The sequence below is a fragment of the Gnatocerus cornutus genome, chromosome 7, assembly GCF_029298725.1.
Source record: "Gnatocerus cornutus isolate USDA-ARS CGAHR chromosome 7, icGnaCorn1.1, whole genome shotgun sequence".
NCBI lineage: Eukaryota > Metazoa > Arthropoda > Insecta > Coleoptera > Tenebrionidae > Gnatocerus > Gnatocerus cornutus.
The window spans coordinates 16,467,736-16,486,847 of NC_142239.1; the positions used below are offsets into that span (position 1 = coordinate 16,467,736).

The 19,112-nt window shown below is 35.3% G+C and overlaps 1 protein-coding gene across 1 annotated transcript in view; it reads right to left on the reverse strand.

The window, feature by feature from the left end:
• LOC148171698 (uncharacterized) overlaps nucleotides 1–19,112 on the reverse strand; it is a 30,713-nt gene that overhangs the window by 1,835 nt on the left and 9,766 nt on the right. Inside the window, exons 2-3 of the mRNA XM_088041685.1 lie at nucleotides 5,205–5,340; nucleotides 1,728–2,060 (exon numbers count right to left, since the gene is read on the reverse strand). Coding sequence (XP_087897811.1) covers nucleotides 1,728–2,060; nucleotides 5,205–5,340 — 469 coding nt within the window. The remainder of the gene's footprint in view (nucleotides 1–1,727; nucleotides 2,061–5,204; nucleotides 5,341–19,112) is intronic.

Here is a 19,112-nt window from a genome sequence, read left to right on the forward strand (position 1 = left end):
TGTTTTTTTGAAGAACAAAAATTTCCATCAATCCTTGCGAGTGGCATACCTTTGACTCCATATTTGGTACATTTAATAAGCTTCAACTATTTATAAAGTGAGCAAAAATTCAATTTTAAAGACCGAACACTGCGGAATTTAGAAAAAATTTAATTATTTATTCTCGGCGCCATAACTGTATTTTTAATTCTATATTTTTAAAATTTGATGTACTTAACAGACTTTAACTATTTATAAAGTGACTAAAAATTAAATATCAAAGACCAAAAATTGTAGATTTTAGAAAAAAAAACTTTGTCAAAGAACAAAAACTTTCGATTAATTTTACCTCCAGTGCTTTTAAATTTATATTTTTAAAATTTAGCACACTAAATAAGTTTCAGCTATTTATAAAGTGACCAAAAATTCAATATTAAAAACCCTAAAATGCGGATTTTGAAGAAATTTAATTTTATAAATATCGAAAAAAACTCTCTTAATCCTTCTGAGTGGCATAAATTCGGCTGTGACTCTAAATGTTTAGAATTTGGTACAGTTAATAAGCTTCAACTGTTTATAAAACGACTAAAACTTTAAAGTTAAATACCAAAAATTTGCGGATTTTGAGGAAATTTTTATTTTTTGAAAAACGAAAAATCTCCATTACTTCTTCTAAGTACCATAACTCTCGTGCTTTTGACTCAATCTTATTAAGCTTATTAAGCTTCAACTGTTTATAAAATGAGCAAAAATTCAAAATTAAACACTCAAAATGACGAGTTTTAGAAAATTTAAATTTTTTTTTGAAGAACAAAAATTTTATTTTAATCTTCTGAGTGCCATAACTCCCAAACTTTTGACTAAATATTTCTACAACTTTGCACTCTTAATTAGTTGTAACTCATTATAAAGTGATAAAAAATTCAAAATTAAACACTCAAAATTGCGGATTTTAGAAAATTTCTATTTTTTGAAGAACAACAAATCTCAATTTATTCTATTGAGTGCCACAACTCCGGAACGTTTGACTCAATATTTTTAAAATTCGGCACGCCTAATTAGTTGTAACCGTTTATAAAGTGACCAAAAATTCAAAATTAAATACTCAAATTTGCGGATTTTAGAACATTTTTATTAATTAAAAATCTCCATTAATTCTTCTGAGTGCCATTACACTTAATAAGCCTCAACTGTTTATAATGTAAGTAAAAATTTAATATTACACTCAAAATTGCAGATTTAACAAATATATGAATAAAATTTAAATTAATTCTTCCTCCTTAAATTTTCAAAGATTCTCAAAGGTCATTCTTTACATTTTCAAAAATTGATTCCCAATGGTTTTTGAGGTTTGTTGAACATTGTAAAAAATTTGTATAAGAAATAATTTGAATATAATAATAAAAAAATGCGTAATAGAATCCGAGTTTAACCTTTGCGCGGCCCGCAATATTAATAAAAAATATCCGCATAAAAAACCAGAAAACTCCTGCTCAAGTCGTAAACAATTTCATTAGCAATAATATAAGTTAATTGGTATTTTTGAATAAACTTCCATAGAGATTGATCGTGGTTATTTTCGGTGTACGCATTTATTGCTCATGATTGGCGTTACTGTTTCGTTCAGGATTTTTATTGCCAACATAAAATATTCCTGTAATAAAATCCGCTCCACGTGAGCCCCATGTAAATTCCAGAAAACGAATAATATTAATTTTAAGTCACGCAAACGTAATAATCTAACTCACCAACAGACGCTCCTGATGCCTTCATCGGCGACCTCCCTCTTCCTCTTCTGATAAGTGACCAAGTCAGGTTCCGCCGTGGTTTCCTGTTCCGTCTTCGACTCAATTTCCTTCATAGCCTTGGTGTAGGTCTTGAGACAAACTTCGTTTTGTTTTTCAACTTTCTTCATGCACGGCGCATACTTGAGGTACTCTTCCTGGTAGGTTTGGTTTCTGCAGAGGTCCTCCACCATGAGCACAGTCCCGTGGAAAAGCGTCTTAAAGTGGTGTTGTTGCTCCATGCTCATGCAGTGGCGAGTGTAACCATGAATGCATCTAACGGCGTCTCGGAGGTCCCTGGAACAATCGCAATTTCAGAGGATCGTTAATCAAAGAGACGCGCAGATGAGACTGTGATAAAAATGCGAGATTTTTTCAGCGTTGTAAATGCATAAAAAGTCCTCGTTAGGTGATGATAACAGCAACGCGCTGACTTGGCGAACAAACACGGCGAAGAGATTATAGTGCGGACCTGTGCCAAATTCGTGCGATTAGGCAAATTCAATTTTACACGCTGTTTTAATTGGGCACGAATTTTGAGTTTGTTTGGAAACTGATCTCCAATGGAAATGTTATCACGACCAAACAAATTAGCGCGCGGGAAAACCAATCACATTTATTAACACCTAACTTAGTATAATTTCCATTCTTTATTTTATTAGCAGTTTTGTCCGACGCTGGCTTGAGATAAAACACGTATTGCGGTGTATTATTTGCAGTTATACAAAAATTATTTGGTGGAAGCACGAAAACGCCGCAAGCTGGATAATCTTGAGCTGGATTATTAAAAAGTTTTTGTACAATAATTTCGATGAAAAATAATCAACTTGTTAAAGCCGCGGGAAAGATTCAATTCGAGTTGAAAAAGTCGAAAGTCTTTTCTTTGGCAAATTTAATTCTGGACGGTACAGATCGAAAAGAGGAAATGAATTTTTAATAAGAACTCGGTGCATGCAAATTGGGTGACATAACAATATTAAGTTGAGTTTCATCTTCATTCGATTTGAAGGGTCTTGAGCTCAGCTCCAATATGCACCAAGACCAGTTGGAGAAGTCTTTAGAAGAAAATTACTTTTATTTGCGAAATTTAAAACTATAGACTCGAATTTGCAGATTTTACAAAAATTTAAAGTGTTAAAAAACGCATATAAATCTACAGATTTTTATAGGTGTACAGTTGTACAATTTCGTATACTTAATAAGTTCCCATAAAGTGGGTAAAATTATGAATTTTAGGAAATTTTGAATCTGAAAGAACGTAAAATCTCAGAAATCATTTTAGTGACATTTCTCGTATTTCTGGAGGTATATTTAAAAAATTTGCAACATTTAATGACCTTAAGCCATTTACAAAGTGAGACAATTTTCAAAATTGTAGACCTAAAATACCAGATTTTGGAAAATTTTGAATCTTGAAAGAATGTAAAATCTTCAGTAATCATTCTGAGTGCTATAACTCCAGTATCTTCTTGTCTATGTTTTTCAAATTTGGAACACCTAATAATAAGCTAGAGTTCAATATAAAATTCAAATTAAATTTAATTTTAAATACCCAAAATTGTAGATTTTAGAAAAATTTAATTTTTTGAATATGGAAAAAACTCCATTAATTTCCCATAACTTCCGTATCTTTAACTCAATATTTTTAAAATTTGACCCATTTAATAAGCTTTAACTAATTACAAATTGACCAAAAATTCAAAATTAAACACCCAAAATTGCCGATTTTACATTTTTTTTTTGAAGAACAAAAAATCTCAATTAATTCTTCTGAGTGCCATAACTCCTGTGCTTTTGACTTCATATTTTTAAAATTTGGCACAATTAATAAGCTTTAACTGTAACTCCAGTACTTCGGATTGTATATTTTTAAAATTTAGCACACTTAAGAATCTCAAGCTGCTTATAAAGTGAGCCAATATTCAAAATTGTAAAGCCAAAATAGCGGATTTTAGAAAATTTTAAATTTAAAAAAAAAGGAAAATATCCATTAATTGTTGGTTCTTTCTCTGGTACCTCCGTGTGTATAGTTGTAAAATTTGACACACTTAATAAGCTCCTGTCATATCAATTGAGCCGACATTCAAAATTGTAGACCTAAAATTACGAATTTAAAAAATTTTGAGTTTCGAAAGAACTAAAAATCTCCAGAAATCATTCTGAGTGCCATAATTCCGAAATCTTCACGTCCATATTTTTAACATTTGGCATGTTTAATAAGCTCGAGCTGTTTATAAAGAAAGCCAAAATTAATAAGTGAACGTCCAAAATTGCGAATTTTAAAAATGTTTAGAGATTCGTACATTTTTTCAAGATTTTTAGCCGGTTTTTGAATTCCTAAATACCCTTGAATGTTTTCCTTTTCCAAAAAATTTTTAATTTTTAGAAACTGGAACAAATTATTTTCGTAATTTATAATTAATTTGTAAAATAATATCCCGGCGCCTCCACCATTTTTAGAAATGTTTAAAATTCTCAAATATTTGTGGAAATTCTTAGACAACCTTTAAATTTTAAAAGAGTCTTAAATTTTAGAGATGTTGTAAAATTTTGAGAAGTGAAAGATAAATTTGCAAGCGTTGTTTAAAAAACGTCAGATTCGCTTGTGGTTACCAAAATGATTCCCGGATTTTTCTATTTCATTCCGGAAACAATCACTTTTATCTCCATCGCGGGGTATTTAACGCACGGATTTGCATAATTGAAAGCAAACTTTACGTCCACTCAAATTCGCAAATCCTGTTATGACGGCGGCCGTTCGTTATTTTGGATTTAAAATTCATTAATTATACGATCGTATCAACGAATTGTTATCGTATCAAACGTGCTTAAATATTTAGTCCTCGGATCTAATAATTGTTGTAATTACAAACAAACGCTCTGTTGTGCGCTCAGTTCTCGATGCCATCGGAAATTAGCATTTTTTTAATCATTTTCCGTATTAAACAATGACTTTTCCGATTGAATATTCGTTCGGTTTTAATGAATATTAAACACGACTCGAATACTGATTATGTAAAGTTGCGTTGGTATTTTGTACTTTTCTTTTAAAAGTGGAATTTTTTCATTAAATTTCATAATCTATTTATTACGTTTTCTGAAGTTGGCATGGCTAAAGGAAATAATACAGTACATGTTCCGGAAATTATAGAAATGTTTCGCTTTTATCAGAACCGAGAAGCTCGCAAAGTTGCGAATAGTTCTCTAATTTATGCCGGGGAATTACATAGCCTCCACATCGCATGCATTGAAAGAGAACAGACACCGTATGATTTGATTTTATAAATGTTCTTGGTATCTTCATTGTTTATTGTGCTGACAAGATAATTATATGTAACACAATCCTGAAAGCGCCCAAGATATCTCAACAAGAAATCCGGTTACATCAAAGCCCCGGAATTGGAATTAAACTCCTATTATATAAAGAATTGTGATACTTACGGGCACATCCTGTCTAATTCCGGTTTACTGCTGGCAAACGTTAATCCAGAATCCGTCAATACTGAGAGCGGCTTAGCACAATGCACTAAATGCTCCGGTCCACAACCTTGATGACCACGAATTTTCGAGGACACAACTGCAACAAAAAACAACTCAATTAGAAGACGACGCAAAAACGTGCCTCAGATTCTCCTCCATCTGTCAAAAAAGCGAAAAGACAACTCTCCGACGTGTGAAATAGCCTTCAGTAATGCAATTTATTGAAGCGAGAGAATAGGAAAACATGTGTCAGAAAATAGAGAGAACTCCACTGATCCTTAACAGTCACAATTTGTTCTTTTTGATGAAACGCGTGCTCATTTGCATTTTGCGCAATCGTGGGAATTGTTTCTAAAAGTAGATAATATTGCACCTGGAAAAACAGTTTTCCTTCAGCTCGAATTATCGCGATTGCGAAATAAAGCGGAGAAAAACCGGCGAAGCAACAAACTATCGAGTGCGATTTTTCTCGAGAGTGCCATTATTTCGAATGAATATATCTGAGAAAGTACTTTCACGTCAAACATAAAAATTGATTCCGATACCTGTTTGGAAATGACTTGACTTGCTAAAGCTCTGCACTAGATCAATGCGGATTGTTTTATTGCCGGATAATTTGCATAGAATCATGCCATAAAAGTCGCTCGAAAATACATTTCTTAAGCTCGCAAGAACGAAAGATTTTCTACTAAATTTCCGAATGTTGACAGTCTATCGTAATCACACACTTTTTAACAGGACCTATGGCATTCGGCGAGTAATCGATATCGCATTTGCGTGTCGAAGCGATTTCTGGTTTTCGTAATAGTTAAAATTCGAAATTAGAAATCCATAACTGCAGATTTTAAAAATTTAAAATTTTTCTTCTGGGGATCAAAACTCCAATAATTTCGAGTCAGTATTTTTGAAATTTAACACACTTAATAAGCACAAACTGTCTATAAAGTGAGCAAAAATTCAGTATTGTAGACCCAAAATTGCAGATTTTACCAAAATTTCAATTTTTAAAGAACGAAAATAGGCAATTAATTTTTCCAAGTGGCATAACTCGTACTTTTAACTGTATATTTTTAAAATTTAACACACTTAATTAGTTTCAATTGTTTATAAGGTGACCAAAATTTTAATATTAATATTAATTTAATATTAATGTCGAAATTTGTGGATTTTAAAAAAATTTAATTTTTTGAAGTTGGAAAAAACTCCAGTGGCATATCTCCGGTACTTTTGAAGCCAAATTTCTAAAACTTATACACTTAACTAATTTAATCTATTTATAAAATGACCAAAAATTCAAAATAAAACATCTAAAATTGACGATTTTTTTTTTATTTTTTGAAGAACGAAAGTATTGATTCTTTTGAGTGCCACAACTTCCGTGACCTTGACTCAATATTTTTTAAAATTTAGCATACTTATTAAGCTACAACTGTTGTTGAAATGACCAAAAATTCAATATTAAATATCCAAAATTGTAAATTTTACAAAATTTTTATTTTTTGAAAATAGAAAATACATCATTGCCATAACTTTTAACTCTACGTTTTTAAAATTCGGCACAGTTAATAACTGTTGTAAAGTGACAAATAAATTTAACATTACAGATTCAAAACTTCAAATTTTTGAAAATTTTTAATTTTTGAAAAACAAAAAGTCTCCATCATTTGCCATAACTTCGGTTCTTGTGGGTGTATATTTGTAAAATTTGGCACACTTAATAAGCGCTAGTTTTTTATAATGTGGACCAACATTCAAAATTGCAGACCCAAAATTACGAACTGTAGAAAATTTTGAATCTTGAAAGAACGTAAAATCTCCAGAAATCTTTCCGAATGCCGTATCGGCGATCCAATCAGGTATGTATTTTTAAAATTTGTCACACTTAACAAGCTCGAACTGCACACACCGAAAACTGCAAATTTTACAAATATTTAATTTTTAAAGAACACAAAATCCGAGTAATATTTAAGGATCTATATTCACTTTCTCGTAAGCATGAAATATATTGTATAAAATATAAGGTGTCGATGATATTAACACCCTTTTGAATAAGCCCTATCAAATTCGGGTAGTAATCGATATCTCATTTGCGTGCTTAAGTGTTTTCTGATTCTCTTAATAGTTAAAATGAGGGTAATCTGTCATGATTCCAAAAACACGCGTAAAATGACGCTTTCCCATGCCATTTTAAAATTAGCCCCGGTCTAAGTCGAAGCCCATTATAAATAAATTAACCGCCAACAACGGAATAGCAACCCCTAAATTCATTCTTAATAGAGCCTGTGTAAATGGGTTGTAAAGAAGATTGCCTTTTTATCCCCTTTTTACAGTGGCAAAAATAAATCCTTGTTAATTTACATCATAAATACGAATAACAAACAAAAAGCACCGCAATAAATGACAATTAGCAATGTCGTCAAGACAATACCGAACCTTAATCCCGAGGGTGAAAATCGAAGAATTGTCGGAAGTTTAATTGAAAGAACATAAGGTCGAAATTGGCAACAATTCTCGAACCGTGTGAGAAGTTAATTCAAAAGTTACATCGTCATAAATATTGTCGACGGAAAGTTTCCGATAAAAATCAAAGTTGTTCGAGGAAGGGGTGCAACCACCCTCTGCCTCATTTTTGTCACGTCCATATTCGCCGAAACAGAGACAACTCCCTGATATTCTTCGTGGGCCATAAATTTCGGCAAAGAAACAGTTACGGCGCACTATTTAGCCTTATTGTGGCTGGACTGGTCTAATTCCTGAGGCCATTTAAACTTGGAACGACCTGCAACCTACACTCGTATTTCCTTTGCTTATTTCCCACCTATCAACACCTCTCGAGAATTAAAACAATTTGAATTAGAAGTACACGATTTTAGTTTCAATGTTATAAAACTGAAAGAAATGTTACTTAATTTTATTATTGTTTAACCTTTCGTAGTTATCGATTCAAATATTGCCCTTGCATCGCCTATGCATGCACAAATGCCATCAGTTTATGTAATATCATGACTTTGAATTATTTAGTCATAAATGCCATTTGGTTAGTGAAAGTCAGACCACAAGTTTTTGAACAAAAATCGTTCCAAGAAAATTCCGGTAATAGTTCCTCGATGAAAAGTTGATGAAGGTCTCCCCCTATCCTCAATTTTCCTAGATTATCCCTTATCGCAGTTAATAATTATAATCGAAAAAACGATTCCCAAAAACCTGACAACGTAGATCGATAAACGAGTCCGTAACACAAACTAATTCAATTATTAAACATTCGACCCCGTTGTGTTAGCATAGAAATCCGCTGTGGCTATTGAAAGCATTGCTCACAATATGAATCTTTAATTAGACTGAGGTTAAAAATGTGAACTTTCGAATTTTGCGCTGCTTCGTTGTACTCGTAATGCTATATTACGTACTGGATTTAGCTAATTAACACATAGACACGGGCTTTTAGCAACTTAGTAAAGGAGACTGGTTTCGGGGTAATGCATTAATCCCCAGGGACATCTTAGAAACCTCCACCACGCAGGGAATCGGAGTACAGTCTTGAGAATTGCGTCTTGAGACGGTTAGTTGATTAATGAAAATTCTAATCGTGGATTGCGAGCAAAACTTGGGTCCCCTTATCAATTATAGTTCTTCCCCAGTCACGAACTAGTTTCAACGAGTCATCTTAATTGAGTGAATTTTTTATTAATAAAAGTAGTAAATATTGACAAATTACACCCCAGCTAAACGAGCATTCATAATTCGTTTTGCTCTACTTTTCCAACTGCGCCACTCCATTATTTCGTAGAGCCGTCGCAGAATAGCAACAAACGGTCGAGTGGATCTCTTTTCAACCCCATCCGCAATTTTGCGTCGTGTACGTATAATTACGGGGAAATTTTAATCGTCCCGCTGTTGTTTAATCCAGTTTTTTCCCCGCAGACAACGACATTGTTGTGAAATTGTGCGTTCCAACAATCGCACCAGAATGTTCCATTTCGGCCGCTCGCTGGACACACACAATTGTCGCCTTAATTGATTAATAATCCTTTAATAACCGTGCGATGCTATCTGACTACAGAATCCCGTCATGTGTTAACAATGCCCTTCTTGTCGATTCGGGACAATTGGGATGGACCTCCGACAGGAAATGGCAGCGATATGATTAGATACGAGTATTTAAAAGTCGATTCAAGTTCTTAAATTTTTGTCAAAAGAAGCAATTTTGTTTTTTAAGGGTTGGAAGGTTTGGAAGTTCAACTGGGCTAAATTAAAAAAAAACTGTGCACGAAACAACAATTTTTAGAAGTTCTTATTTTAAAGACGGTCCAAACAATTTCTACATTTTCTATTAAATTTCGTATTTTGGGAGTTTTAATCATAAAACGGTAAAATTTGGAGGTTTTACTGCTTTCAATTTGATGATTAACTCTTCAAAATTACAGAATTTTAGAGCAAGAAGCACAATTTTCAGAAGTTTTAATTTTGAAATAAAACCAAAAAATTCTCACATTTTCTGTTTTAAAATTCCGTAACTTTAGCAGTTTTATTCATAAAACAGTAAATTTTTTTTCACTAGTGTTGACCTGTTCATCAACTATCCCAATTTACAAAAATTTTAGAGCCACAAATACAATACAAATAGAAATTTTCGTTTTGAAAAGAAACCAAAAATTTCTCACATTTTTTATTAACTCCCGTAACTTTGGCAGTTTTAGTAAGAAAACAGTAAAATTTTAAGAATTTACTAGTTTTGTCTCGTTTATCAACTGTCCCAAATTACAAAATTTTAGAGCAAGAAACATAATTTTTAGAAATTTTCGTTTTGAAAACGAACCAAAATTTTTCCACATTTTCTATTAAATCTCGTAACTTTGGCAATTTTAGTAAGAAAACAGTAAAATTTTGAGAATTTACTAGTTTTGTCTCGTTTATCAACTGTCCTAAATTACAAAATTTTAGAGCAAGAAAAATATTTTTTAGAAATTTTCATTTTAAAAACGAACCAAAAATTCCCCACATTTTCTATTAAATCTCGTAAATTTGGCAGTTTTAGTAAGAAAACAGTAACATTTTGAAGATTTACTTTTGACTTGTTTATCAACTGTCCAAAATTACAAAATTTTGGAGAAAAAACCATAATTTTCTTAAATTTTAATTTTGAAAACAAACCAACAATTTCCCATATTTTCTGTTAAATTTTGTAATTCTGTCAGTTTTAACCATAAAACAGAAAAATTTGAAGATTTTATTATTTTCAGCTTGTTTATCAATTGTACCCAGTTATAAAATTCTAGAGCAGAAACCAGAATTTTTAGAAATTTAATTTTGAAGACAAATCAAAAATTTACACCGTTTTTTATTAAATTCTCCAACTTTGTCAGTTTCAATCATAAAACAGTAAAATTTGGAGATGTTACTACCTTAGTCTAGTTTCACAATTATTGTGCTAAATTACTTGAATATTTTCAGTCTTTTAATTTTTTTTATTTGACTGTGAGAGTAAAATGCGACCAACGCTCGGCACGCCTGGCATTGTGGCATTTCTAAATTACTATAAATTTAGCACAGTTATTACCTTCGGCATGCTCATTGTGTACACCCAAATATAATATTGTAACTCAAAATTTCAAATTTTATATTTTAGTCTAAATATGGATTTGCGCTTATTAAATTTATCAACCTAAAATTATAGATTTTACAAATTTTCTAGTCAAGTCTGATATTTTGCTGCAACATTGAAATGCGAAATAAACAGACAAAGCAAAGTGCACTATTTTTATCCCAACAAAGCGAATTGATTGATTTCTCTTCCACTCAACCATAAAATTTATTCATAAAGAGTCCAATTGTTTTTTAATCATCAACTGTATCCGATTGCACTTTATGCAACACAGACAAAATTCTTGTCTGACAGACGCTTTGTGGTTTATCCCGGTTTGTCTAGAAAAGGTCCATTATAAATGCAGATGTTTATGATTTTGTCAAAATTTAATACAGACTCGTGCATCGTATCTCCGCTCGTCAAGCTCCTCCTTTGCATGTAACAAGAAAATGATTCAAGTTGTTTTATTTGCGATGCAAATAACAGCTTCCCATTCTCATTTGGCTTTTAATAGTCGACTGTCGAGCAAAAATGTTAACCTTTTGCTCCTTGCGCAAATTCCCTGATGCTCTTGCAGCATTCCACCTCATAAAGGCTCTTCTATTTGTTGCATCCGTTTTTAATTAAAAATTGATGTACAACTTTGAGCATAATTCACATATTTTATTGTGTTAGTTCCGGTGCAATCCCCATTCAGTTTGCTTACGTGTAAATCAAATTAAACAAGTGTGCAGTCTAAACTTTTAATTAATTTCATTCATTATAAATGCCGCGGCGAAACTCGCTAACAATTCGGAATGATTTAAGGCAGCTTCCACATTTCTTTTCGTGCTTGTTGTCGTTTCACAACATCGGTCAGTCTCGTCGTGCATCAAATTGCTAGCTTTGGACATGTATGCGTCCCAAAGTGCAGCTCATCATTCACTGCACCGCCATATTACTCACCGGAGACCGATGCCCGGATTCCGGAAACCTACCAGTCCCATACCGCCATAATCGACCGGTAACTTCATATAACTAATTAATTAAACCATTATTGCCGTTTGCACCGAACGTTACTCCACTAATGCGTCACAAATCCTGCACAAATACAACTAAATTTACACGGATTTATATGAATTATTTTACCGAGGAAGAACGCGAAATATTAATATAATCGCGCTATTCCGGTCGGGTTCCGGTGCGCCATCGATTGTGGGAATTTGGCGGCAGGGTTCTGATCGACAATTGAGCAGAAAAAATAAAGCAGTTAAATCAACAAAATCATTTAAATAAAATCATGGAAACATTAGATGGCTTTTTTTGTTAATCTATGAATATGCAGGGTTTGGACACGGAAAATTAAAAAATATACAAATCAAGAAAATAAAATATTTATTCATTTCGAAATTCCCGGCAAATTCTCACAGAAACAAAGAATTCGAAGAATCAGATACAAACAATAAAAAAAATTCTCATCCAGTTAAACGAGATCTCTGAAACTGCTACTACAACCCCAGAGAATCGGATAAAATTGGAGAGAATAATTTTAGAGACCCCGGAGGAGCAAAGACAATCCGAGAGAATCCCAAGAAATTTTATGGAAGTTAAGAGAATGTTAGTGAATCTAAGAGAATCTTAGAGAATCCAGAGAATAGAAAATCCAGGAAAAGTTCTGAGAGTTTCAGACAAGGCCAAAGACGTCCAGGAAAGTCTAGAGAGGCCAAGCAAATCACAAAGAAGCCAAAATAATTTCAAAAAATACAAGAAAATTGCAGGAAATTTTAGAATCGGAGAAAATCCGAGAGAAGTTTGGAGAAGCCTTAAAGTATACTAAAGAATTTCAAAAGTCTGAGATTCGAAGAAAAGTCCAAAAAATCTCAAAGAAGGCCAAAAAAAATATAATTTGTGTTTAAAGATGCTCATAACAAAAAAAATAAAAAAATGGTGGATGCGCCTAATTAAAAATTTTATTTACTAAACTTGGTTTATAAAATGCGGTCTTCTTGGCGACCTAATTCATTAAATTATAATAAAACACGAGATAAAATCGGCGGAAACACTTGTGTTCCTAAAAACGATTTCCCCAATTTGAGAATCTAGAATTTAAAAAAACCAAAAGTTTTCCCGATTTTTTATAAAATTTTGACAGTCCCAATCATCAAACAATAAAATTTGAAGGATTTACTATTTTAAACTTGTTTATCAACTACGCTAGGCTACAAAATCTTGGAGCAAAAAATATTTTTTTTAGTAAGATCCAAAAAGTGTCCTATTTTTGTATATCCTTATGTCTACGGTAATTTTATTAATATTCCAATGAAATTTGGGGACGCTACTATTTCAGGTATGTTTATTAACTGCACGAAATTACAAAATTTTAGGACGACAGCAAAAAGTTTTAGAAAGTTTTATTTTTAGAAGAGGTACGAAATATTCACAACGTTCTATTAATTTTTATTACTCTCATTATTTATGTACTAAAACAACGAAACTCGCAGTTTTATAACTTTGAGTTTGTTTTTTAAGTGGGCCAAATTAAAGAATTTTAGACAAAAATATTTTGTTCAGAAAATTTTATTTATAGTAAGGTCCAAAAATTAACCCATTTATTGTTAAGCCTATTATCTCTAGTAATTTTAATATTACACCAAAGATATTTGCAGACATTATAACTTTTGTTGTGTTTATTGTCTGTCAGTGCTATATTACAAAATTTTAGTACAAGAACAAAAAGATTTAGAAATTTTCATTTTTAGAAATTTTTTATTAAAATGTATTAATCTCACAAATTATACACTAAAATAACGAAACTTAGAAGGTATGCTGGTTTGGATTTGTTAATTAACTGGGTCAAATTATAGAATTTTAGAACAAAAAAAAAAATTATTATGAAAATGCATTTAAATACTTAAGATCCAATTTTTCTGTTAATTCTCATGTACATCGTGATAGAAAAGACTATATCTAAAATATTTTTATTAGTACAACCCCAAAATTAATTTATTAATGAACTCCGGATTGAAAGTTTCAACGCTAAAACGATGAACTAAGAAATAAGGTTCTTAAGCTTAGAAAATTGTCTAGTTTTTAAAGGATGCTGCGAGTTTTTTTAATTAAAATGAATACATTATTCGAAACGTATCTCCAGAGAAGAGGCAATATGTAAACAACAGAAGCTTACATTTTTTGCCTTACAAATCCTCTTGTTTGTTACAGATAAAATGCAGTTTTAGTCATTTTGAAATCGTTAAGATAACAAGTATGTACTCGTAATAGTTTTTTTGAGAATCAGAGGTTCATCAAGTACTCGGAGCCGTACGAGGACGTTATCGACGTTTTTGTTTTTCCAATGTTTATATCAATACTTGAGCCCATGTTTCCGTTTGGGAATTGAAGGTGTAATGTGGGTTGGTGGGGTTAGAAGCAACCGGGAGCAATTTGTTGCAACAAGCAAGTAAACGTACTGACGCTGTTGCGGATGTAAGTTTATCTGAGCGAACCCAATTATATTTATAATTAAAGACATTGTCTATGCGTCTCATCCGCGCTAATTTCGCAGATGAGTGTACCCGACATGACACATGCCGTAATCCGTTGTCACTGTATCCGCCTAAAAACATTATTACGGAGAACTACTTGACACATAAACATGTATCTTCATAACACTAGAATTAATTAGCCGGAGGAGCTCAGGCCGGAATTAAACAAACTCGGCGATATTTACGTTCGGAGTCGTGCGTTGGGGACCATTAATTCCGAGACTTTGAACAATGTCTCGACAAAAAAAGGAGAAAGCACTGCTTTGATTCCAACACTTGTAACGAATCTTTTGACATTCATATTAAGTCTCCTTCTTATATCCGATTACTGAACGTAATCCCCGGAGGTGCTTGGAAGTTTTCAAAACTCTTTCAATGCACACAATCCAGAGACTTAGGGAGCGGAAGTCGGACCGTCAACCACAAAACTGGGCGAATTTTCAATGGCGCATTACAGCATATTGAATTAACACTACGGGAGGAAAAGAATGAACTCCAAGTGCACCGACGTCAAAGTAAAGTCTTGCATTTAGCGCGAGATGAAAAATGGCGGATGCGCCGGGCCATAGAAATTAAATTGCAAATAAGCCTGTATCGCAAGGAAGGGGTTAGAGCAACTCTCAACTCCAACTGAAATGTTTGCTCCGTTAACCGAATTCGTGGAATTACGCCAATAATTTGAAACTTTGTTATGTAGAGAAGTCGTTGCAATCAGAGAGATTTCAAATGAAAATCACTGATATGACGTCACGTAGTGGGTTTACCGCTTCTCTACCGCGTTATGTCACTTCGAAACGCTCCAATTTATTACACTAGAGCTCCAGCTTTAAATTCGACCATTTCTCTTTAATCTGACTGTTAACTTACATCGCTTCATATATAATCCCAATGACAGATACTCGAATTTTAATTGCAAAAGCTAATCGAAAATCATAATTGGATTAGACGTTAATACCACTGAATCGAGCAAATATTTGCTTATCGTCTCTTTTTTCCTACCATTACCAATATTTCCAGCCGTGTACAAACTTTTCTAAAGCTCAAGACGTGACAAGACTGTCTTGAGCTGGTATTCAATACCATCGGGTTAACCTCAAATATAAAACATATCAAAACCACTCGGTACCGGCGTTATTAGCTTTAAACCTTGCGGTATGTTTCATTTCGAGTCCCGCATTGATTCTATAAAATTGAACGGTCACTCTCAATCTTTTTCGTCGACGCAATCAGATTTAATCGGTTGGTTCTTAATCAAGAGGCCGAGATCTAAGCTTGGTGTTATATTACACATAATCGCGTGGAATGGAAAAAGTTGCAAGAAATAATCGAGGCCGCACTTTGACTTGCTTAATACGCCTTCATCAGCGCGAGGATCGAAATTACACCCATAATATTGTTACGAGAAGATTCTGGAAGCTTCGAGCGCCAACGCTGGAATGTTCCGTGCGTTTCGAGAATCGCCGTTTCTAGAAGGTCGCTGAGTCATAGGCGGAACTCCCGAATATTCTCGCAGCGCTCCAGCATTAGGCTAGTAGTAGGGGAATATCTGTATATAGGGGAGTAGCGATAGGATTGTAGATAGTCTAGTATTTGGAAGTCCTGTAAAGTGAATAATTGTGAAGTACGAGAGTGTTCATAGTGCACAATAAAATTGTTATTGTTACAAGCGAGACTTTTGATTTTTCGGCCAACGTGACAACTGGTGTCAGAAAGTGGGATCCCGTCCAGCATTGTGATCGAGAAAATTCTGGAATTTTCGATCGGAAAATTCGTGACATTACCGGACTGTGACATTGTTACTTGATTGTGGACAATTTTTATGCCTGTTCAAACCAGACAGCAAGCCGCAGAAATGGAGGCGCTGCAAGAATTGATGGCTTCGATGATGGCGAAAATGGACACACAACAAAAGTTGATTACGAATTTAGAAGAAAGAAGACAAAAAGAAAAAGTAGAGGAAGAAGAAAGAAGACAAACAGAGAATGCAGCAATCTTGAACCAGCTTAAAAACATGGAACAAAACATGAACGTAACGGTTATGGCTAAGGTCGATGAAATTCAAAAAGAGGTAGAAGAGTGCATAGGAGGCGTTAAGGAGGAACTACTAGGCGTCAGAGAAGAAGTAGAAGAGTGCATAGGAGGCGTCAAGGAGGAACTACGAGGCGTCAAAGAAGAAGTCAAAGATCTGGAGCGATTTAAACAGCAAGTGGAAGACGAGTTACTGCGCTTAAGACGTCAAGTTCCAAATAGGACAGGCCTGACCACAACGAAAGAAATGAAACCTCCGACTTACGATGGGTCGACCTCACTGGACAATTACAAGCTGCAATTTGAAGTGGCGGCCAAACAAAATGGATGGTCGGAAGAAGAAAAGTCCTCATTTCTGATAGTTTCCTTGAGAGGGGCGGCTCTGGACCTGCTAGAGACAATTCCAGGTCGAGACAAAGAGCGGTACGACCAGCTGATGGCAGCGTTAGAGGCCAGATTTGGAAACCAACACCTGCAGCAAGTATACGTCTCAGAGCTCAAGACGCGGCGGCAGAGAACTGGAGAGTCTCTGCAGGAATTTGAGGCAAGTGTCAAGCGCCTTGTTTTGCTCGCCTACCCTTCGGCTCCGGCGAATTTTGTGGAACAACTAGCTGTGGATACGTTCCTGCAAGGGATTCGAGATCCAGAAATACAAAGAACCGTCCGACTGGGCAGCTATCACTCCGCAAAAGAAGCTCTGGTGCGCGCTCTAGAGGTGGAAGCCGTTTTCAAGAGCTCTGTGAACGTCCCCGATTACCGACGAATTCGAGGTGTGGGCATTGACGAAGAAGAGGCAACACCTACCGCTTTCGTCACGAAAGCCGAGCTAAACGACATCCTCAAGGAAAACAGGGAGCTACGGATGACATTGAAGCAGCGAACTAGCCAGACCTGCTATCGTTGCGGAAAACCAGGCCATTTTAAACGTGACTGTAGGGTTGTTCTTAGGAACGACCAGAACGGTCCCCAGTCACGTCCTCAGCAGTCGGAAAACTAAAGCCCAGCAGTGTCAAGGGGCACACACTGGCTGGGGAGAGCACAAGCCCCAAAGTTATTTCCGTTATGCGTTTGAAGAGGAATTTTGAGAGTTTGATAATTGAAGGAAGTGTGAATGGGAGAAAAGTGAAGATGACGGTCGACACCGGAGCCATGGTTTCCCTTGTGAGAAAGGACATGTTGGACAACAGGACATCTCTGGAAACAACGAGTGCTATTTTAAAAACAGTCACGGGAGATGTCGCCACAGTAAGTGCCGAGGCAGAGGTCACGGTCCAGTTGGGAGGTATGAAGTTTCGGCATCGGGTGCTGGTGGCCGGAATCGAGGATGAGATGATCCTGGGAATGGATGTTATTGGACGACATGGGATTTCCTTTAATCACAACGAGAAGATCCTCAAGATTGGAACCGAAAGCTTCGTGTTATCGACCCCAGAAGTAAAAGAAGATGGAGTGAAAGCGTTCGCCTGTGAAAATACTTGTGTGGATGGGAACAGCGAGAAAGTGATAAGTGTGCGTTTAGGAAGTAACTTTGGGAGCTGCGTTGGAATGATTGAACCGACCAGAGACATGACAAAACCAATTCTTGTTGGAAAGACACTAGTAAAAGTGACGAAAGAAATACCTGTGCGGGTGGCGAATATCCACCCTACTCCAGTCACGATCAAGAAGGGCGATCTAGTTGCTGTGTGTGTTCCGATCTCCAGAATAAGTGACGCACAGCCATCAAAGAAAAACGTGAAGACCGTGAAAAAGTTAAAGCTGGAGGTAGACACGAGTGACCTTTCTGAAGAAGAGGCTCTTAAAGCACAGGCTTTCATCAAGAAGAATAAGGATGTGTTCGCCGTTGAGAAGGAGCCACTAGGAAGAACGAACATCGTTCAGCACAGAATCAATACGGGCGACCATCAACCCATCAGACAGGCACCGAGAAGGTTACCATGGGCGAAGCAAGAGCAGGCCGAACAGTTGGTAAAATCCATGCAAAAAGAAGGGATTATTGAAGAATCCAACAGTCCTTGGTCTTCGCCGGTTGTGCTCGTAACCAAGAAAGACGGTAGTACAAGATTCTGTGTGGATTACCGAAAACTCAACGATGTTACCAAGAAAGACAGTTTTCCATTACCCCGGATTGACGACACTCTCACAACTCTGTCAGGGTCGACGTGGTTCTCAACCTTAGACCTGAAGAGTGGATATTGGCAAGTGGGACTTCATCCCGAAGACAAGGAGAAGACAGCGTTTTCCACGGGAAGTGGCCTGTACCACTTTACGGTTATGCCTTTTGGGCTTTGCAACGCACCCGCTACATTCGAAAGACTAATGGAATGTGTGTTGCGTGGATTGACGTGGAAAACTTGTCTGGTTTATTTAGACGACGTTATGGTCATGGGTAAAAACTTCGATGAACACCTGAAGAACCTTCAAGAAGTGGTAGACCGGTTTAGGGGTGCCAATTTGAAACTTAATCCGAAAAAGTGCCATCTATTTCGGAAGAAAGTGGAGTTTCTGGGGCATACGGTGTCATCTGAAGGAATCAAGACCTGCGAAGATAAGATTCAGGCGATTAAGGAATGGCCCAGACCCAAGGACAAGCACGATGTGAGAAGTTTTATTGGACTTTGCACGTATTATCGGCGGTTTGTAGAAGGTTTCGCCAACATTGCTGCACCTCTGCACAAACTAACGGAAGCCAAGGCATCATTCAACTGGACATCAGACTGCGAAAGCAGTTTCAAG